This window comes from Saccostrea echinata, unplaced genomic scaffold (assembly GCF_033153115.1).
Source record: "Saccostrea echinata isolate AGI-Se365-2 ecotype Australia unplaced genomic scaffold, CSIRO_AGI_Sech_v1 ptg000028l, whole genome shotgun sequence".
In the NCBI taxonomy this organism is placed as follows: domain Eukaryota; kingdom Metazoa; phylum Mollusca; class Bivalvia; order Ostreida; family Ostreidae; genus Saccostrea; species Saccostrea echinata.
Genome location: NW_026889777.1, coordinates 3,878,116 through 3,901,710, shown reverse-complemented (window position 1 = coordinate 3,901,710; position 23,595 = coordinate 3,878,116). Strand labels below are relative to the sequence as shown.

Here is a 23,595-nt window from a genome sequence, read left to right as displayed (position 1 = left end):
TCTTAGTTGGGTCTTGGGTTAGAGCCTGGGAGATAAATATTGTAGATAGTGCAACTATTTAATTCACTCATGTTAGTAACATACAATGTTTGAATATATTTAGAAATTAAGGTTTCCTTTTATTTGAATTTTTAAAAATTTATTTGTATTTTATACATGTATCTTGAAAGATTTTTCAGTTTTTCTACAATGCTTTAATTTACATCTGATATTTATGAAGAAGTACGACAAAATTAAATATTATTTTTAAAAACAAATTAAAACTAAGAAAATTTCTCCTCCTTTTATTCTATTAAAACTATTTCGAAGGTATTCAAACCAAAAGGATGATGCAACAAAAATGATGCAACAATTTTTCTTAGCAGCAATCCGAAGAAAAGAAAAGCTCGTCAATTTCCATACTGCACCACTTTTTGCTCTAATTCAGGAGTACACAATGCAATATACAGCAATTTCCTAATTCACCTGCACCGTCCGCCCTCATCATCACCCGCCAAGGTCAAATCCTATATATTACTGTTATTTCCCTACCACACGCCAGACAGACCACTACTCTATTGACTAATTCCAATGAAGCACTGAATAGGGCGGGACGTTTTCATAAGTTTCTGACCTTTAACCTTTAATTCGCACGTGTGGTGGGATATAGAGGCGGTAATTACAACGCTTATTCATTTGATACTTGAGCAACTGTATTGAAAACAGTGTGAGGAAAAATCATAGCGGTTATTTGTTGAATTTTGCACCACTCATTGACATTTGAGTTAAAGAAAAGACTTGGCAGTGAAACCAGCGATATTCAGAAATCTTTTTGACATATATTTCTACTTTTATACATCAGAGGAGACTTACGTTATTTCTGAGTAAACATTTCATTCCTTTATGATGCGGTGTCCTCCTCTTTGTAAGTTATTGGTGGTTGTGATATTTTATTGTGTGACCCTGCATCGGTTCGTGTCTGGGAATACAACTGAGGAGCCAACGGACCCAGAAACTCCTACAATGTTCACCAGAGAACACATATCTAGAATGCATCAAAGGTACTTCATGTGCGTGTCGTTTTCTTCCATTTATTTTCCTTTTTAAAAAAAAAAAAAAAAAAAAGATATGACGAAAAGGTACTCATAGTCAATAACAATTGAAAGATATATTTTTGAATATTCTAAGATATGACCAAATTATTTAAAGTTTTTATTTTTTATTTTTGAATGTCTTGCTGGCAAAAGTCGGCAAACAATTGTTATAGAGCTCCATATATAATATTAATTGTGTATATTAATCCAAATACTCTAAAATCGTTATTGATCTCTGAATAAAATTCAAGTCTATTGTTAATGACTTATGAGTATTAGAAAGCGATATCTTTTGGATTCCAAATCAAATACTCATAACATGTATTTTACAAAAAGATGTTTTTGTTACATGTAATACTGAACGTTAACTTTATTTGATTTTATCTATTGATTAAGAAATCATAAAAAAAATAATGAGATGTCAAAGTTTTTAAAATACAATTTTTCAATTGAAATTCTTTTCTTTTTACTTAATCTACAAAAGATATCGATCATATCTTGATTATGCATGCTTTAAAATTCTATTCTATCTCTTAAAGTTTAATATTGTTTACTTAATTTTTTAATCGATTTATCTATAAAATCTATCTATAAATTCTGTTTATTTTGTTATGAAAGATTTTTCTCAAGATATACAGTATGAAAGTTTATCTTTCTTTTCTATCTATTTTCATGATTTCTGTTTATGTATATACATATTACCTTAACTTAACATGAAATGTGTGCTGTGGTCTCAAATAAAAGGTTCTTTATACTTTCCTCTTAACCTATCATTCACATGCCTATCTTTTAACAATGACGACGACTATTCTTGAATTATGATACTGTGTATATTTTACTCTTTGAAATCGTTATACAATGTAAAAAGGTTAAGATTACGATCAGTAATACTGAATGCATGCAAGATTACACTTGTCTACATTCGAAGATTTTTCCTCAACTTATAGTTTTTTATATAAAAAAAAAATTCAAGCAAAACTTAGTTTAAGTGCGGGTAGTCGCAATAACGAAAACAATAACACAGAGAAAGGAATGAGATATCTAAATGTTGGACAAATATCTCTATTTGCCTGACAACTCAACATGGGTATGGTAATACCCACCACAAACATCCAGATAATTTTGACATAGACCTGTCATTTTGCAAATTTTAAAATGACATATGGTTCCCTGTCTGAATGTTGACCTAGATAATGATGTATAATGTAAAAAAAAAAGTGCAATATGTACTATTTTTAGGCAGACTTTGCAAATATATGGAAATACAACTGTACTCCAACAAAATGTCTAAAAATATTTACAAAATAATACTGTCTGTAGCATATGAATGAAATATTAAATTTTGAGTGCACTTTCTGCATACCTCATAATTGATATTTTCCTTAAATATGTTCCCTGGGGTATTTCTCTTTCACAAAATTTATTTTTATACATGAATATCATTCTTTAAATTTCCCACTATAATAACCACTTCTTTTGTTCTTGGTGTTGTAATTGTAATCATCATAATATATAGACAAGCTCATACTATTCTCATAGATACTTATAATATTTAAAACTAGAATTAAAAAGAAAAAAAAGGAATTTCCTAAAAACTAAAATAAGTAATTGTAAGTAAAAAATAAGTGCAATAACCCCTAGAAAGCATAAGAAGACACGGCCTCGTTTTCATGTTACAGATCACGTGCTTACAGGAGACAGGAAATCAGAGCCAAGGTATTGGAGTTCCTTGGTTGGACGTCAATTCCTCAAATCAACCCCCGAGACAGAGCGATCATCAACAGCACTCTGGCTAATATTTCTTCCATTAGGATCACCGAACGACAGTGCTTTTCCGCATCCTGTAAGTATAATTACTTAAAATATTCTAAAAATAAATGCTAATAGTTAAAGGGTTAAACTATTAATAATTGAGGATATTTTTGTAATTTTGTATGTTCATAAATCTTTTATCTTATTAAATTCTTTCTCAAACTTTGAAAAAGAACCTAATGTTTTTAGTTAGTTTTTGATACCCCGACTTTTGATTTACTATCATTTGAAACCTCCATTGGTTTGTTTTTATAGTAGAAATTTAGTACTGATGCATAATCTGTCAGGTAATGTTTCAGGTGACTTACCTAATAGAATAGACGAAACCCTGTGGAACGATTCGACTTCTGGAAGTCTTCGGCTAATGTTTGATGTGCTTCCCTCTGATAGTTGGACAAATGCAGAAATTGTAAATGCAACTTTAATGTTACATTTAAAAGAAAGACCCTGTAAGTATATTTATTTTTATCTACATCAAGTCAACTGAGAATCTCTCTTTTGTTTGTTATCTTTTAATACAGTAAAACACGATGTTAACAAATTATGAGGGACGGCCTAGATAAACGTGATGACTTCAACTTTTATATCGCCAACTTCCCTTATTTATGTAGCAATATACCCTTATCACCTGCATATTAAGATTATGTCTCCCAGTTCATTCAACACGCTAGAGCATGCCTTACGTGAAGGTACGAACAATTTCAAAACCTACGCAAGCTATAATTGAAAAAGTAATGACAAACAAGTTGATGAAACAAGGATCAACAGTCTTGTATGAAGTAAACTTTTCACAAGTTCTGCGGCCGATACAATGACCTTGTTATCAAATACAATCTATCAGAAAATGCTGACTGACGTTTTTCATACTTATTATCGGGCCATTTTTTACACACTGAATTGTCTACGGATCTTCCCGTTTGCTCAGTCATGATAATGAGCACACGGCGGATGTGACCGGTCAATAGGGGATGCTTACTCCTCCATGCCACCTGATCCCACCTCCGATGCTTTTAGAGGTCAATGTTTGCTCTGCTCCCGATTTGTATTGTTTTAATGGACTTTTTAGCTTGATTACTTTTCCTTATTTCCATATTTCATATAGCTTCTTAATTATATCTCCAGTTAATTACTTGTAATTTTCTAGTATTGTGTATTTAGTTCATTGTATGCATCAGTTCGGGATATCCCTGTTAACTATAAATATGGTTATTTGTATATTTTCAGTGTGTAACTGTGAAGATGACCATGGAACAGAAAGAATATCAATCAAGGTTCTACAGTACTTGAAGCCTCTTAGACGAAGAAATAGGTCAAGAGGAGGAAGGACTAACCGAAGAAGTAGTAAGTATGCAGCCATCATTTTTAAAATTTGATTAAAGGGGCATGAACTGTGAAAGTGATGGCAACCAATTTTTTTCTTAAATATCTCAGTTGCATAAAAATATATTTTAGTGACCAGTAAAAACAATAAGATCATATAAAAAAAGAGAGACCTTTAAATATATACTAAGTCAATTATATGATTGCTTTTAGTTAAAAGAGATGTATAAGGAAAACTATTACCGTTCAAACCAATTATTATTTAGTATGTGTACATTCTTTGAAGCTAGGATAAAGTGTTTAAAATCATCAAATACTGTTGTCATTAAAGACATGTGTCAGATGGAGCATTTCATAGAATTAAATTTTTGTGAAAAAAAGCCTCTTTTCCCTTTAAATGTTGTAATAAGAAATGATGTGAAAGCATAAGAATATTATGAACAAGCCGAAAAGTTGATAGTAAATGGGTTCTATGGAACATAACAATTTTACATCATTTTATATTAAAGCTGTCCGTCAAAGGATACTTTGGACATCAATAGTTAATTGGACACCAAATACGTGGGTAGCCATTCCTGTCCAGCAGGCTGCTAATGATTGGATAGTAGCAAATAAACGGAACCACGGCTTTGAGGTGATGGTGATTGACCAGTATAATCTCCCTATAAACGCAACCAACGTGTTTTCAAGTATAGAGTGCAGACGTCCTGCAGGTAAAATGATACATACAATTATGTACAATATATTATGTGTAGTTATTTTTCCGCTTTATTTTGATAATATTAATAGCTAATGATAAAACTTGTACAAACATAATGATGCCCATCGAATCCATGAATCTCTACTATAACGTTTGATATGTACAATGTTTTGCATAATTGATGAATCCTTAACTGACAATTTTGTAGATGTTGACTGCATAGATACGATATTTAGGACGCCATTATACGGAGGCACTTCACCCTTTCTTCAAGTTTATAAAACAGAATCGCCATTTGTTAACCAAAGAGCAAAGCGTGAGGCAGGTAGGGAAAGGTATGAAGAGACACTTCAAGGAAGACCAGAGTCGACACAAAAGATAGCTAGGTACATACGTAAAATGTTTCACCAAAAAAGACTTTAAAAATATAAAAATACTTTATGCAACTCCGATAACACTGAATGATATTTTTGCTTGTCATAAAGAAAGTCAATTTGCTTTCGTGTTTGAGAATTTTTTTTTCCATCAGACTGGTGGATTTCTCTTTCACAAATTTTGATTTTTAAAAGTTGAAATAAGTGTAACGTCTTGTATTTATTTTAATTTTCAAAATAAAGATCAATAAACGACAGATTGTCAAAACTGACATATGGATTCGTGGAGATATATATATATATAGTTAAGTCTATATATAAGAACTTTCTTTGTGTAATAGAAAAAAAATTATACTGTATAAAATTTACAAATTTTCATGACTTAAGGAAAAAGTATAGGTTTGTGGGGATTTGATTTCGGGGATGAAGAATTGTTAAATAGTAATATATGTGAAAAATACATTTTGAATTGAACATAAATTCTAGGGTCTCCTTATACATCGAAAACAACGAAAATTAAACCTCCACGAAAATAAGTGATTTCACAGCAGTTTTAATTGTAGGATTAATCCATTTGTCACTTAAGACCATTCTCTTCATTTTTATATGACTTCAATTAGGAAATATATACTTAATTGATTTTCTCTTTTTATTTCAGTGTGCAATAAAGGAGAATTAATTGGGTTGCTTTTACACAAGTAAAAATATTATTAGGAGAAGAGACTTTATGAAAGGCCTATCGCTGCAATTCCTGATAAAAGGAGAAGAGGAAAAGCAACTTAAAGAAAAAATCCTTTATCAAATTACAAAACAAAATGGACATTAAGTGTCTAGCTTATCTTATTTATATTGATAAAAATGCTTAATATTTTAAATTAATTTTTACATGTATATCAATAATGCTAAAATAGGAGCTATCACCAACGTATACAACTTAATCAAAATGTTAATGGTTAGAAATTTTTTATCGGGTCCTTAATGATCCGTTTTTCCGGCAGCTAAATTTATGCCTATATATATATATATATATATATATATATATATATATATATATATATATATATATATATATATATATATATATATATATATAATAAAATATATTATTATGATATTTTAATTAGCGTAATGTCGAGGTAATCTAAAGAAATTCATAAAGCATGTTCAATCCATTAAGTAACCTCTGTGTTAGAACCTCAGAGTATTCGTGTATGTTTAAACTCTACCTCATGCTATCATTATGTAAATCGCAAAGGTGTATATATTTTGATGATCATTTTTATATTTCAAGATTATTGTAAAGAATTGAATAAAATTTGTGAAAAAAAGAGATATATTATTAAAAACAGCACTTGTATATTTTTCCTCCTTGCTTTCCATGTACTTTTTGTTTGTTTTGTTTATTGTTTAACGCCCCTCCTTAGAATTTTTCACTGATATGGAGATGCCACCACTTGCCGGTGGAGGGCTGCAAATATTTACCTATACTCGGCACTCACGGCCATTGAGCAGTGAGGGATCTTTTTTTTTGTGCCAGCACCTACTGCAACACGGGACCTCGGTTTATTCGGTCTCATCCGAAGGACCGGCCTCCACGTCCCGCAGTGGATTCGAACCTGCGTCGCAAGGATTAACTCCTTACATCGCGACTCGAGAGCATATTTTTTTTTTACATTGAACATTTGCCTAATCGACACATATATAATATACAGTTTTTCCCGGTACAGTGGAATTGACAAATGTTTTAGTGTCATGACATTTTCTTGCTCGAAAACTTATTTCCCGACGTGCACTGCGCACCATTTTTTGTCAGGATATTTAAATGTTGGTGAATACAATGATGGCCGAAGAGGATGCAACAGAAGCGGATCAAATAATATACAGCGATTAACTATCATAATTATTGCCTAGAATCTATTTATGTCACACAGAAAACACAAGGACAAACAACTAACAAATTACCTTCTTCCGAAAGTAATATCAAGTTCATATCTGTTCCTAATGGTGTGAACCTATAAGGATTTAGCATGTATTTTAAGGCATTGTTTTCCCCTTACCTGTCAAGTGACCTTAACGCAAAAATTAAAGAATTGAGAAAACTAGGGTCCCCAATCATGATATTGATTTATTTGATATTCTTTTTTTTATCAAATATCCTCAGTAAAGAGTATATTGTTTTTGCAAAAGATTTAAGATTTGAAAAGGATTTTTAAGTTCTGAAAAAGGAAACACATTTAAAATGCAAATATTTAAGTTTGGTATTTTACATTAAAATTTCGATTATTTCATTTATTGCATTGATATCAAAATAGAATTTACGAGCATGATTTTAAAATTGGTTTCAAGGAGCAGATAAATCGAATTTAAATATCTTATATTTTTCTGTTTTGTGGAGGCATGCTTGGAGATCGGAAACGATGACAGTCTAAACCAAACACTCGAACACACTTGATATACATGTTTCACGATTTTGTACAGAACAAAAGATTGTACAAATCATGAAAGCGTTTTCAGTTTTAAGTCTTTAACCTAAATCTGAGTGTCATAGTTTACCTGTTTCCTAACTACAAACGCTTCAATTTCGTATAAAGATTTAAGATTGTTACTAATTTGCAAACAAGTTCTATATGTCCCGTCCTTTGATTATTCTATATGTAACTCTACGATGATGTGATTTTTACAATTTTTAACTATATTGGAATTAGCAGAGGAAACTAGGGCATAAATGTATACAGTCAACAAATACTAAAGAATTCTTAGATAATTCTGTGACATACTGTTGTAAAATATTTATTAATCATATGCTGAAAAAGAAAATACATACATAACCGTTTGATAATCAGAACTGAATTTTATGCACATTTTATACGGGTAACTAGTAAATCTGAAATAGGAGACATGACCACACCACCGATGCAAGAACACTCGAAAATTTAGCTAATGTTTCATCAAGAATACAGAAGTTGGCAAAAAGATTTATTAGTTAGACCAAAGATAGGTAATCAAAAATGACAACTACCTAGTACTGGGTTTCTCTTAAAAGAGCATAGCGGAAGGGATGTCAAACTTATTAGGTACAACTAACATGAGTTTGTTTAATCAATAACTTAAAAAGTGGACCTGATGAAAACGATACTTTTGTGTGTATACCGGTTCAATGACCCAAAACATTCAGCTTCAGTTAATTATTTTATAGCTTGAATGTCAACACGTATATTATAAAATATTCTAAAAATAAAGCATCATATTAATTAAATCGGACGAACTATTATTAAAAAGACAAACAGAAAACATTGAATGATCAAGAACATGATAGCTATCCAAAATATAGACCGATTTGCTGCATTTGTTACGTCCATCCATGTGATAGTTTCCTCGTTTTCAGGTGTTCCTTGAGAACTGTTGTCCTCCATCACTTTATCATCTCTCCCTTTGACTTCTTCTTCTAGGGGACGTATTTTCCGCTGTGATCTCCTGCAGCTTTTGGGAGTAGTTATACGCACAAAAGCCTGCCAACCCCATGATACTGGCAGATCTTTTTGTTGCTTCTCGTACATCCAAAGAGTCAGTATCGTCATCCATACTACACAGCTGCTACTGCTCAGTTGAATAACAACATTGATGTTGAGCAGACTAACTGGAATAGTATTCGGTAATCGATCAGCAATCATATTCAGATACAAAATCAAAGCAAGAAGCATTGTGACTGCATAAGAAATTCGCTCTCCGGAAGATTCCGGAAGAAGAAACACAAAGAAATTCAAAAAGCACAGATACGCAAGTGGGAAAGCAAAGTTCATGAAGAGATACATTGGGTGCCTGGACATGGTAAAAGAAAGAACCATTCTTGAAACGCCATACAATATGTTTGTATCACACTTTACGTCTGTGATTTCCCATTCTTCGTTTTTTATTAAAACTTGTGGGACGTTTGACACGAGATTTTCCTCTGAATTTGGCCTCAAAACCACATTTTCGATGAGTTCATTACTTATAAAATGTATTTCACATCTTTGCACATCCATTGGATAATACAGGATATTGGCATCACACTTGGTTTCAGATAAACCCACAGTGCTTAAACGAATTGTTCCGTTAGGAGACAAAAACACTGTCTGATATTTGTCTTCACTGGTCTTTAAGACAGTTTCCTCAGTAACTGTATTGTAAATTGAAAGCTGTGGACTCCAAATCAATGATATCGGGATGGGTATATCAGAGGTTACCTCTTTTGAAAAATCTGCCTTTATCAATTCATCCGTCCACATCATGCTAACGATAATTAAGGATGAAAGCTTACCAGATCTGTCGTCATAAGAAACAACTGAATGAAGTCGAAGATCAATGAATATGGTTATGGGGAGGCTCTGGTTCCTTACGGGTCGAATATATGACATGTGGTCTTCCTTTAAAGATTTGTAAAATTCCCTCAAAATGTCAATATCTGACGATATTGAAGCTGGCACGCAGAGAAGCAATATAGAACACAATAAGAAAAACATTAAAGGACTTCTCGAACTGCTCATTTTAGTGTTATGGCTATCAATTGTTTGTTAGAATTCCAGCATTGTAACAAATTGTCAAATGTACTGATCAAAATTCGGTTTATATGTTTATCGCTAGTCACGTTGGCGTTTTTGAATTAAAAGAGATCTTTGAGCAGAAAAGGAAATCAATGCATTTTGAAAATGATGAAAGAGAAGAAGCTTGTCCATCGCTGAGGAGGACGGAAATACATTTGAAAAGTAAATATGAGGTACTTTCGTTTAAAACAAAATGTCGATCATCTTGTTTTGCACTCCTTAAACAAAAAGGTCATTGATCTAGAAAAAGTCTGGAAATGCTTTATACTAAAACAGGTTGGGTACAGAGAGGAGAAAACAAAGCAGTCGATGACTGGATTGTTAGCAAAACGGAAATTACAATAGTCATTCTTTTATGTTCGAAAGTAAATTAGAAGAGAGTCATATTCAGTTAATATTTCACACCAATTTTCAGATATACCAAATATTTGATTTTCAATTTTAAAAAGGCTTTATTTTAAAATACATTTTGATTTATATGAATAATATCATTTGAAACAAAGAACAATTATAGATAAGCTTAGATGATATTTGTCAAATCAAATCATCTCAGTATATATATGCTTGGTCTCAGACCAGAGTTCTCTAATTGCCAAATATGGAAACTTTTCGTGCAAAATTTTTTAATTTTTACATTTTTTTTTGTTCTTTTTTGTCAAAAAAAATGTAAAAACGTTACTAGTATTTCTAGTTACTATGAAGTACGAATAAATAAAATGAAAAATAAGAAAATCGAACATTCTATCTACCGGTAACAAAAATTTGCTTCTGTGTTTATTTTTTAAATGCGCTTCTGTTTGACTAGTATCTGGAGAGTGTGATCAACCAGGACCGACAAACACTTGTTTAACAGAAAAAAAAATCGCAGTCTTTTATTGTATGAGTACGTGATCACAGAAGTTTGACAAGGTCACGTGTAAAGTCAAATACGAAATTACGCATCACCTTTTAGAGATAATTATATACTTAAGATGTGCGAGTTTGTCCAGTTTGAAATTTTCTCCGGTAGAGTAGTAAGGTACAATTGCATTTTTAAAGGATGTCAACCAAAAACCCTTGTAGGCCTCTACTACTGCTATTTTCACTACTTTTTTGTGTGGCCTTTTCCATTTCGTCAGATATTGACACTTTAATGGAATTTTACAAATCCTTGAAGACAGACCCTTTGTCTCACATTCGACCTGTAAAGAACCAGAGTCTCCCCATCACTGTCCTTATGGATCTGATTCTCCACTCAGTCGTGTCTTACGACGAAAAGACTGGGACACTTTTATCCTTAATTATTGCAAACATGACTTGGACTGACGAATTGGTGAGAGAATATTTTTCAAAAGAGGTCGTTGATGAAGTTCCCATTCCCATGTCTTTGATTTGGAGTCCAGGTTTCTCTATTTACAATACAGTAACGGAGGACACAACCCTAAAAACTAGTGACAATCAATATCAGACAGTCATTTCATCTCCTGACGGCACAATGCGAAATTTGATTTTGGGTTTATCTACTACAAAGTGTGACGCAGATATGTTCTATTATCCAATGGATGTGCAAACATGCAAAATACATTTTGTGAGTGACGAACCATTGAACAAGGTGGTAATTCAACCAACATCAGACGCATACCTTGGAAGGTTAACTGCTCTGCACAAGAACGAAGAATGGGAAATAACACATGTGATGTGTGAAACAGACATGATTTCTACTTATTCCAAAATGATAATTTCTTTCAAAATGACCAGGAAGCCGATGTATCTTTTCATGAACTTTGTGGTCCCACTCATGTACCTGTGCTCATTGAATCTGTTTCTTCTTCCAGAATCTTCAGGAGAAAGGGTGTCATACGCAGTTACAATGCTTCTAGCTCTCATTTTGTATCTGAATATGATAGCTGATCGCTTACCAAATACTGTGCCTGTCAGTCTAATCAACATCAATATTGCCATTCAATTAAATACAAGTTGCTTTGTTGTGCTGATGACAATCTTGACTCTCAGGATGCATGAAAAGTCACAAAAAGATCAACCAGTACCATGGTTTTGGCAAGTGTTTGTGTCGATAACATCCACTAATTGCCTTCGAAAATCACGGAGTAAGGTACACACCATAGCTGTGAAGGAAGCAGAGGTAAAAGAAGAAAAGGAAGAAGAAAATGACGATGAGGGAGTGCAAGGATCGCCTGATAACAAGCCAACAGTCTCATGGATTGACGTATCCCGTTCAGCAAATAAGTTTCTTTTCTGGATGTTCTTTAGTTTGTTAAGTATTCAGTCTGTTGTATTTTTCGTTCTGATAATGTGTCGTCCTATGTAATTGTATTTCAAGTCAAGTTATGACGTTGTATGATCAGGTGTATACTCCGACACATGAATAACATTGAATCACAACTCCTAGTTATAATGAAGAACATTTTAAGCGTGTTAGCCCAGGAAACAGCTATTTTTCTAACTTGAAACATTGATCAACTGGTTATATGGAGATGGAACAGAAGCAGTCCTTTTCCGTATTTATACTTACTGCTAAAAGACACTTCCTTTTAGGATGCAATATCCAAAGCTTATTTAGACTCTCATAGTTTACTTTCTGTTCTTGAGATTTTTTTTGTTCGTTAAAAAAATGCAACTATGCTCTTGAACAGACCTTGTCATTGACTTTCTTCAAACATAAATTATTCAAACTTTTTTTTCTATATACTTATCAACTTTTATGTTCAAAAAGGAAAATTTAAAGTGTTACTATTTCAGAAATTCATTACTTGTTAGAAAAGTACTTTACTGCTTGATATATTTTTAATGAAGAAAGAAAAATACATTACCATGGTATTGAACTTGTAAAACATTTTGTATTACCTATTGTTTTTGTATTGAATTAGTGCAAAATGGACAAAGTACAATCTAACATGGCAACACCGTTTCTTGGGTATTAATATTTATACATATATATATAGCCATGATGGAACATCCAACTGAAGTAGAAGATACATGTACCTATTGATTATAATTTATATACAGCCATAATCGAAAGTCCAACTGAAATAAAAGACGCCTATTTTACATTGAAAAATGTAAAATTTCAATATAAACCTGTAAGGGTTGTGCAAAAAACTTTTTATGAATCACTGTTCATAAAAAGAAAAAATGCTGACGAAGATAATGGCGCATTAGATTGTGAAACATTTACAATTCAGTTAAATAAAATCTTTAATGTTTTGACTGATTCTAAATTACCTGCCCATTAAATGATGAATTGCACCAGTATCATGGTCCTATAGAACATTAACCAGTTTGAGGATTAAAGACTCAGCTAACTTTATATTTTAAATAATCAAAATATCGAATGTATCAGGTCATCTTCAAAAAAGATTTTTAAACAATTTCATTTCAATCTCAAGATTAACACCAAGGTCAGTACCTATGGTAGTGTTCAAAACACTTCATCCTGATGGCTTATGTGATACAATACAAGATTTGACCTTAACATGTCATCTTCAAAAGAGATAAAGATGTTTAAACTTTCTAGTAATGAGGTCAAAGTTCATAATCAAGGGTAAGGTAAAACCCAAAGGCAGTTTTTGAAGCATGTCGTTCTGATATACCTAATTATACTTGTTAGATTGATTTATTGTATGTTGTTTATTGTCCTAATCGAGATTTTTTCCTCTCATTTAGAGACGGCACTTGCCTTAGGCCACAGACTTTTACTTTTGCATGTCTCAGTAAGGGCTCTTCATCGTGCACGCGCCTACCACGGAACCTCGATTTTCAAGATCTCTTCTCAGTTATTGGAAAAAGACTTTGAAAATCGAGGTTCCGTCGCAATTGCAAAGACCCCTGACTTTCACTTCTAATGCTTTGGCAATAGCGAAGGAACAGTCACTTCCTATATTAAACGTCTTAGGTCTGACGCGACCCCGCAAACGAAAATCGGACGCGGACCTACTGATCACGAAGCAATCGCTGAATCATTAGCTAGCGCGACCAGCACTGTAGATCGTATGGATCAATGTTCGTGGGTAAGCAAAATTTTGATGGTTCATGGAGAAGTAATTTCGTGGATAACTGGTATATACAATAGATTCAATCAATAAATATCTTGACAAAATAATTGTTCAGGGGGATGTAAATTCGTGGATATAGGTGACCCACGAATGAACATTGATTGTTCCTCTGAATTTGATTCTGTTAGAAAGATATTCATATTGGGTCATCCTAAACAGAAATTTTCCATTTCCAGACTTCATGGTCAAAGTTCAAGGTTAAAGTTATCTCCCCTTGGTGACACTCAACAACAAAAACGTTTCATGTAAGAAGAAAATGTTCTGTATAGGTACGCTTTTCACTTACAAATGGCAAGTTCAATCCAATGGAATCATTTTAAAAAAACCTCTTTTACATGCATGTAAAGTTTTTAGATTTTACTTGAATACTGTGAAATCACATATTTTCGTGGGGTCAATTTTTCGAGGTTTGAAGAAAAATTATTGGTTCGGGGGTGGGTGGGGGGATTTCATGGTTTGGGACTTGTTGAGTAGTTATGTATATGAAAATTTCGTGGTGGACATGAATTCGTAGATCTCTTCATACCTCGAAAACAACGTGAATTGAACCCCCACGAAAATTATTGATTGCATAGTATGTCACCAACAATAAACTCAATACTAATTAGGTTATCAAGTAACAAGGTTCACTTAGGGCCTTTTTTGGCCCTGTGAATTTCAGAAAAACTAACACTGCTTGGTTTTAGTTAACAATGCAATAAATATCATTTAGACCTTTTATGACTGCGTATCTATCAAAAATGAAGTAATTTTCTGGCTAGTCAATGCATTGTGACGTCAAGAAATGCGTCATTTTCCTCATATCCTGAAAAATTCTACAAAACAGCTAATTTTTAAAACTTTTTCGATATTTAATATAGAGCGCAACCTCTGATCTAAAATATGCAACTATTAAATGATAGAACTATTTCTGAAGATTACAAAACATGTTTTATTTTTTAGATCAGAGAGTGCGCTCATATTATTCTCTTCTGTGAAAGTACTCAAATATACTTGTTTCCTTAAAATTCAAGAAAATTGCAATACAAATATTACAGTATAGACTTTAGAGGGTTTCATATTATGGGATTAACATATGCAGGCATCATTAAATTAAACCTATCTTGACTGATAACCATCACAGGAAAGACTAGGAACAATTATAGTGTGACTGTTATGCAAGTTTGTTTCATTCTTGTTTTGGTTTGCTTATATGAATAAAAATTTAACTTTCCTCTGTAGAGGTTAGACTACAATTGCTGTTGTCTGTAGTTGTGCTGACAAGGTTATCATTTGGTCCTGCTATATTGCTAAGAACACCTGATATACTCATCGAATCAGACATTTGTAATGTTCCTGAAATATTATTTTGCGTGTCACGGGGTGTGCTTTTTCTATAAAATCACTCTTTTTCTCAGAGAAAGAGAGAGAGAGAGAGAGAGAGAGAGAGAAAGAGAGGGGCATATAACTACATCACATATCATAAGCAAAAACATCTGACATTTGAAAGAGCTTATTATAATTTTGAAGGATATTTTGTTAGATTTCAAGCTTAAATGAAATAACTGTTACAACTGGAGCAAATTTAAAAAAAAAGAACAACAATAACAAATGAATAAACAAATAAATAAATTTAGATTAGCTTGCACTTGATAATCAAGTACATATGTACAATTTAAAAATCTATAGGCTAGCTGATAGATAATTTAACTTTTGGCACAGAATTGTAACGATATCTTGTGAACATATTCTACCTTTAATTCTAGGTACAAATTGTGAATTATGTATGCAACAAAGGCTTTCATATCACATTATTTTCACCAAATACACAAACTTCATCATAATCAAGTGGAAAAAATTCATTTTTCAACTTTTTAAGTACACATGTTAACACATCTATTTATCTTTAACAACTCTTATACCACTCTGTGCCATTAATGAAAATCAAAATGGTTATTGTAACTGAACAAACATTTTATAGCAGACAGTTTTTTTTCAAAAAGAAAATCCAACATTACATTGTACATAATAGAAGAATCTTTAGCCAGCCCACAAATGAACCTGCATGAGCAACTTCAGTGAGCTGAGCATTGCAATTTAGAGAAAAACACCGGTATCACATTCATATATATATTCATATATATATATGCAACTTATTAAACAGTTTTTGTGAAGACCTAGCTAATTCCCGTGTTTCAGTCATACATAACTCCTCATTCCAAGAAAGATAATGCCAAGATATACAGTGTCTGACATTCATTCATAAAAAAATTAATTTTATTGTCTCTGCCATATTATATATGAAAGAAACTTAATAAACACACTAGACAGAATGTAAATCCAAACAACCATTTTAACTACTAGTAATTTGACTAAAAAGCATACTATGCTGACAACCTTAATTAAGTTCCATTATACTAAGAGTCATGTTAGCCATAGATAGATGTACTGATTTTAAAGTCTTTGATTGACTGCTGGTTCATTTGATTTAAGCATTCTACGCATACACTACATGTACTTAACTTTAGTAACCACACATATCTAAATCAAAAGCTTCTTGATGAATACAAAAACTGCTAATATTAATGATCAATATTCATTTTTCATATCATTCAACTTGGACAACAATTTTTTTTCATCTTTTTTCAAGTAAGATCTGTTATTAAAAAAGAAAAAGGGGGAAAACCATCTGATGGTGCCAGAGGCAAGGCTAAAATGTATTACATTAATCGTAACTTCAACTTGACCTTTAACTTATCAAAATCTTACATCCATTCTTGAATAGTTCATACTAAACCAAGGCTTTTGTTAAGACAGAGATAATGCCCAAAACAAATAGATCTCCAATATTGTACATGTATTTTACATTGGAAACCTTAAAAACAATGCTTAAATCTTCATCTTACAGTTTTATATACTTATTGAAATGATATGTTCCTTTTTTGTGTCTGGAGAAGAATTGGCAATAATTTTTCATCAGTCTCTTTCTCATGTTTCTTCATCAGTATCAATCATTATGCAATGTGTAATTAAATACAAATATTACAGTATAGACTTTAGAGGGTTTCATATTATGGGATTAACATATGCAGGCATCATTAAATTAAACCTATCTTGACTGATAACCATCACAGGAAAGACTAGGAACAATTATAGTGTGACTGTTATGCAAGTTTGTTTCATTCTTGTTTTGGTTTGCTTATATGAATAAAAATTTAACTTTCTTCTGTAGAGGTTAGACTACAATTGCTGTTGTCTGTAGTTGTGCTGACAAGGTTATCATTTGGTCCTGCTATATTGCTAAGAACACCTGATATACTCATCGAATCAGACATTTGTAATGTTCCTGAAATATTATTTTGCGTGTCACGGGGTGTGCTTTGGTCATGAGTTTGACTTTGAGATGTTTCTTCAGTATCATAATGAAGTCGATTTATTAAGGAGTTTACACAGTTTTGGTCTCCACCAAAGACCTGATCAGGCATACTGTTCTGAATATCTCTATAACTCTGTGTACTTGGCTGATTTGCCATATCATTCTGCAATTCCCTGGCTTCCATCTCCAAGTTCTTTGCTCCTGATTCATCAGTGGGTTGGACTGGAACTGTAGTGGAATTAACTATCTGACTTCCTGTCTGTTCTTCTCCTTGTCCTCCAGACCCGGATTCTACAGGACAGGATTGGAACAGGTCAGACCCAGAGCTGACGGTTGAGTCCGGGGCAGCTATGGGATTCCCTTCCTCTGTAGAGCCAGCTGTCAGCACCGGAATATTTATAGAATTTCCTGAAGGTCTTGTTATATTTGATGCATTTTCTTGACTTACTTCCTCTAGTTTCTCCCTTAACTCCTTTGCATCTTTGCTTGACCCATCCTGATATGAATCAGATTGTTCATTTTGAACTATGGGTCCACTTGACTGGACTGGAATGTTCATAGAAATTTCTTGAGGCCTTGGTATATCTGATGTACTTTCAAAAGTTTCGTTGTCTAGTGCTTTTCTAAAATCTTTTACTGCTTTTGTAATACTTGACCCCTCCTGATTTGAATCAGATTGTTCAACATGAACAATAGGTCCCCTCTCCTGTATGTTACTAGGATGAAATGTGCCAGCTAAACTCGTCTGCTTTGCATTTTCTTCTGGTCTTGACAATACTGACCCAACATCAAGATTTGGAGCTCCATCATCTAAGCCACGAGTAGTCTCCATCTCTGTTCTATGTCCCGTCACATCTTTTGTACTTTGAATTTTTTTATATAAATCTTCTGGATGATTTAAATTATCATCTAGAAAACTAGACTTTGGTGATGTATGATGGAAGGCTTCAATTTCACAACTGGTAGGTCCAGTCCTGATGGTACTCTCAGTTGATTTTCCTTTACTTTCATCTTCTCTTATTCCACTACCTTTCCTTTCATTTTCTCTTTGAATTTCTTGCTGACTTCTTTTAATGACAGGACTGATATTACTACTCTCTGACTGTACTGATATTGTTACAGATGGAGGCAGTTGATTGTCTTTCTGGCCAGGTATTTCTTGGTCACAAGATGTGAAATCACCTGTTAAAGTGATTCCCGCTGTAGATGACTTCTCTGATTCTCCTGGAATATTTTTTCCTAGAAATTTGTCAGATTTGGATGAAGAGGCTATTTTGGATTGGCTATCAGAGCTAAATTCTTGGGAAAAACTATTGTTCTGTGATCGAGTATATAACAGAGTGTTTTCGTTATTTTGCAAGTTGCTTGTAGAATCATTTCTTGGTGGATATTCTGTATTGTCCTGACCTCTTTCTTGCTGACAGGATATGTTGTCAAGGTTGTTATAATCACCTACAAAATATGTTTCATTTGCTTTCCTATTGAAAGGAATAAAAAAAACAACAAATCTGAGGAAAGTATGGTGTAAGACATGTTAATATCAGAATGCATATCTCAAACAAAAGGCCCATGGGCCATAATGCTCACCTGAGTCACTATTGTCCATATCAGTTCTTCATGATCATCAGCATTTCCCTTCTCCCTTTCCCATTTCCCTTTGTAAAATTTTAATCGCTCTCTATACCACCCAGGGCTCATGATTTTGAGCGAACTTGAATCTACACTATCTGAAAATTTCCATATCAATATGACTAATCATATCATGGCTTTACCATTCTTGAGAGAAAGATTTTTCCTATATATTATCACCCGTTGTGGCTCCTTTCTCTCCCCTTCTACCATCATCAGAACAAACTTGAATTTACACTTCCATACAAATATAACCAATCATAGCCATGCTGTTCAGAGAAAGAAGAAGAATGATTTAAAGATTTTTCATATAAAACTTTGATCCCCCATTGCAGTCCCACCCTATCCCTGGGGGTCAATATTTGAATCAACTTGAATCTACACAATCTGAGGATGCTTCCATACCAATATGACTACTCATGACTTTTCTGTTCTTGAGAAGAAGATTTTCAAAGATTTTTCCTCAATATTCCTATGTAAAATTTTGATCACCAGTTGTGGCTCCTCCCTTTCCATCATGATTCAGGAGTCATGATTTGAACAAACTTGAATCTACACTTCCTACAGATGTTTCCACATCAATATGACTAATCATGGTTTTGCTGTTCCTGGAAGAACATTTTTAAAAAAAATCCTGTATTTTCCTTCGTAAAACTTGGATCCCCAATTGTGGCTCCAGCCTATCCCCAGGGGTCATGATTTTAACAAATTTGAATCTACACTACCTGAGGATGCTTCTATATAAATATGACTATTCGTGGCTTTGCTGTTCTTGAGAAGATTTTTAAATGACATCACCCAATTTTCACTATTTCTTAATTATTTATTTATTTTATCTCCCCTTAGAAGAGGGCAGGGCCCTTCATTTGAACAAATTTCAATTACATTCACCCAGGATTCTCTGTGCCAGGTTTGGTTGAAATTGGTCCAGTGGTTCTGGAGAAGAAGATGAAAATATGAAAAGTTTATTACAACAACGCCAACAACGAAAAACAACGACAGACAGCAGATAAATTTTGATCAGAAAAACTCACTTGAGCCTTTGGTTCAGGTGAGCTAAAAATGCCAGCTCAAACAATGAATTAATTGATCCACTTTTCATATATACATGTACTTTTCATTACCTACATCCCTTCTGATTTGCTGAAGTAGATCTGAGAACATACGCTCTCCTTGTAAAAGTTGCATTAAATCCCTAACCCGGAATCCAGGATTTATTTCTGCAATTAGGTCAAGGACAGCCTCACCTGGGTTTGATTCTGCTTCTGTAAATACAGAGTGAAAATATTAACCTTAATTGCCTCAGTAAGCGTTCAGGCCACTTACAAATTTGGAAATTGAGGGTAATTATCTTTAATAATTCCGTTTTCATGTCAGATCTAAACATGGCTTACAAAGTACATTTGAACAGTCAGGGGGTGAGACTGAAATTCATCATTTTTAAAAATGAAGATTTCTAGTCATAAAGTTGATTTTTAGTACTGACTAAAATTCATCATTTTTTAGAATAATGATGAAAATCAGTCATACCTATTTGGAGTTTATTTTTAAATATAGAGTTACCTGAAAATAAATATGACCTTTTTTCATCATTTTTTATCAAATTGGTAGGTCTGGGCACACTTAATTATCTCATTAGTTTTACAGCGTGCACTTATTTATTTTGGTTTCAATTATTTGTCAAGTTGAATCTCTACACATGGGTCCATGGCAGGATAGTGTACTATATTGTTATTGTATCAAATGGGTTGGAAGAATTAACTTAGGAATGGAAATATGATGAAAGCAAGTCATATTTACAAAACTTATAAAAATAGATACATTATGTAGTTAGCAGAAATGACAATTATCAATCATTTTTCAATATGATGGATTTCAGTCTCACCCTTGACTGTTGAAGACATTGAGGTTTTTATACAAATAGGTTTTTATTTCTCAGTAAAGACTGTTACCATGGATACTGGTTATAAAAACTAGTTAATACAACGTATTAATTAGATTTTCAAAATCAGTTGAAATGGCACTTTTTTTAGTTTGAAAATGACAAGAGAGAGTGCTTTAAATTAGGGACAACAATTAATACTTATGGGACAGTCACAGATACATGTATCATGCATTGTTTAGAACTCTTAAAGCAAAATTGCATTACATGTATTTATCTTGGAAATCTTATTTTACAAAAGGAAATCAACATTGTTAATTTGTTCAGTGAATACTAGTAATGGTATGAGTTTATAGACATTGATTCAGAAGTATTATGCAATGTATGTCTATGTGTTACAAAAGGAAATCAACATGGTGGTGTTCTATATCTTTTTTATCAAAACAAATGTATCTGACCACTAGTTGACCATTAGTTGAATTTCATTTATTTGTCATACATGTACAATTTCAAGAAATTAATTAAAATCCTGGGTTCTGAATTTGTGCACAGCTTTTTCATGACATATTAAACAAGCTCACAGGCCAAAACACTCGTCTCAGTCACCTTGTTTGTTCTTCCTCAGATTCTTCCCCCTCTTTATTCCCATGAAAAATTTTGACCCCATATTGTGACCCCCCCCCCCCCCCAACCCAAGGGGTATTAACTGAAACAAACTTGATTCAAGACATGATGCTTCAGTATCAATATCACTAACATTGTAGTAAAATGGCCTTGCTGTTCCAGAGAAGAATTTTTTTAAGGATAGTTTTCCTGTATTCATTAACTATGCTAATTAAAATTTGATCTTGAGAAGAATTTAGAACATTTTTTTTAATATCTTCCAAAATAAAATTCTTACCCCTACTTATATCCCCTACCCCCAGGGTCCTGATTAAAAATAACTTGAATCTGAACTGCCTTTGGATTAACTTGCATAACAAGAGGCCCAAGGGCCTTGAATCGCTCTTCTGATAAACTGTACAACCTACCACTTCTATTTGAAGCCTCTAAGTATCCTGTATATTTAGATAAAACCTTGAAATTCCAATTCACACTCTGAGAACCCAAGATGATTCTAAGCAAATTAGTACCTGAGAGTTGGTCATGGTGACCTACTTATCACTTGTCATTCTCTGAGGACCCATCAACTAAGTTTGATGATTTTAAGCCAATTAATACCTAAAATATTATTTAAAATTATAACCATAAAATTTTATAAGTAGGTCAAAGTGACCTACTCTTCAGTTGTTGTACTCCAAGGACCCAAGATGCATCAACTGACAAAGTTTGATGATTCTAAGCCAATTAGAACCTGATATATTTAATTAAAGCCATGAATTTTCAAAAGTAGGTCATGATGACCTACTTTTCAGTTGTTGTGCTCCAAGGACCCAAGATACATCGACTGACAAAGTTTGATGATTCTAAGCCAATTAGTACCAAAAATATTTAATTAAAGCCATAAATTTTCAAAAGTAAGTCACGATGACCTACTTTTCAGTCAACCTACTTCGAAGACCAAAGATGCATCGACTGACAAATTTTGATGATTCTAAGTCAGTTAGTACCTGAAATATTTAATCAAAGCCATAAATTTTCAAAAGTAGGTCACGATGACCTACTTTTCAGTCGACCTACTCCGAAGACCCAGGATGCATCAACTGCATGTTACTATGACTAATCATGACCCTGCGTTCTAAGAAAGAGGATTTGTTTAAAAACATTTTTTTCCTATACATTCCCATGCAGAACCACACAAATTAAAAAGAATCTATGTGTGCTAAAAGATGTCAACAAATTATGATTAAAATTTTTGAAAATTTCACTTACGTAGCTCTTTAATTTTTTGCCTTGTAAGACGAAATTTCTGACCCAATTTTCTCCAGAGTTGACCTCTATTGAGTTCAGAAGCCCAACAATCATAAATGGAATCTAGCACCTGTCTCAGCTCTGTCTCTGAAAACAATTGTGATGATCATATAAAATTTCATAGAAATCATCTTCTATAGCTATAGCTACTAACATGATTAAAGAAAGTTTATATTCAAAGTTTCATCAGGAGAAAATGCAGTATATTGGGCTACAGTGATATTTTTTTTAAAATCATAGTTGTGATTCAGATAGCCTGGATATATGGACTGGTGAAGGCATCATTCCAAATATTACACTTAATTATTGGATCTCAATGGACTGATTAATTCTGTCATAATTATTAATAATATATTCAGAATTTCTGAATATAATACTAAACAATTTGTACCTTCTGTTAATGGCTCAGGAGTAGTAGGTTTTGCTGTGTATTCACTATTACGAGTCTGTACAGATGAATATGAATCTTCTTGTACAACAACTCTTGGCGCTGGCGGTGGTTCTACTCTGAGTGCAGATTGATTTCTTGTGCCTGTCAGTGCAGCATTAATATATGGTCTTGGCAACCACTCAGGTTGAATACCACCTATCTCAATTATTTCATTAGCTAAATCTTTGTATTCATGTTCTCGTAAAGCGACGAGAAAACTGTAAAAACATTTGCGGTCCCTTCTTCTGAGTGCATCATACAATCTATCAATAGCTGTCATCTTATTTGTATTGTGCGCAGCTCTTATGCTCTCGATGTCATTATCATTTAGTCCTCTTATATAGGGTATCAATTCTAGTGGTTCTACTAGTCTTTCTCGTAATAAAGGCCATATTTCCCTTAGTAACCTAAAATGATCCATTCTCCTTCCAGATCTTCTGTCTGTGAAATCCGGATCCTACTTTCGTTTTTCCG

General features: G+C 33.1%; 4 protein-coding genes across 6 annotated transcripts; 2 read left to right on the top strand and 2 right to left on the bottom strand.

The window, feature by feature from the left end:
• The first annotated feature begins 495 nt into the window (after positions 1-495).
• Positions 496-6,283, top strand: LOC133193640 (uncharacterized). Of its 3 annotated transcripts, none has more exons than XM_061329597.1 (7): positions 496-1,040; positions 2,768-2,916; positions 3,185-3,334; positions 4,110-4,226; positions 4,715-4,918; positions 5,114-5,291; positions 5,938-6,283. In XM_061329597.1, the coding sequence occupies exons 1-7, from the start codon at positions 883-885 to the stop codon at positions 5,945-5,947; spliced, it is 966 nt and encodes a 321-aa protein (XP_061185581.1). In that variant the 5' UTR covers positions 496-882; the 3' UTR covers positions 5,948-6,283. The 3 variants fall into 3 exon arrangements, with proteins under 3 accessions (XP_061185581.1, XP_061185578.1, XP_061185580.1); XM_061329594.1 differs by having other exon boundaries at positions 2,753-2,916; XM_061329596.1 differs by having other exon boundaries at positions 496-1,049.
• A 2,247-nt stretch (positions 6,284-8,530) lies between these two features.
• Positions 8,531-9,550, bottom strand: LOC133193917 (acetylcholine receptor subunit delta-like). The gene has a single exon (XM_061329829.1). It carries the CDS (start codon positions 9,548-9,550, stop codon positions 8,531-8,533), a length of 1,020 nt encoding a protein of 339 aa, XP_061185813.1.
• A 1,444-nt stretch (positions 9,551-10,994) lies between these two features.
• LOC133193916 (neuronal acetylcholine receptor subunit alpha-7-like) lies at positions 10,995-12,170 on the top strand. Its single transcript, XM_061329828.1, has one exon. The coding sequence runs from the start codon at positions 10,995-10,997 to the stop codon at positions 12,168-12,170; it is 1,176 nt and encodes a 391-aa protein (XP_061185812.1).
• A 3,397-nt stretch (positions 12,171-15,567) lies between these two features.
• On the bottom strand, positions 15,568-23,556 carry LOC133194038 (uncharacterized). The gene is made up of 4 exons (XM_061329959.1): positions 23,083-23,556; positions 22,653-22,778; positions 20,023-20,163; positions 15,568-18,721 (listed from the first exon to the last, which is right to left on the bottom strand). Exons 1-4 carry the CDS (start codon positions 23,540-23,542, stop codon positions 17,109-17,111), a joined length of 2,340 nt encoding a protein of 779 aa, XP_061185943.1. The 5' UTR covers positions 23,543-23,556; the 3' UTR covers positions 15,568-17,108.
• Between the last annotated feature and the right edge of the window lie 39 nt (positions 23,557-23,595).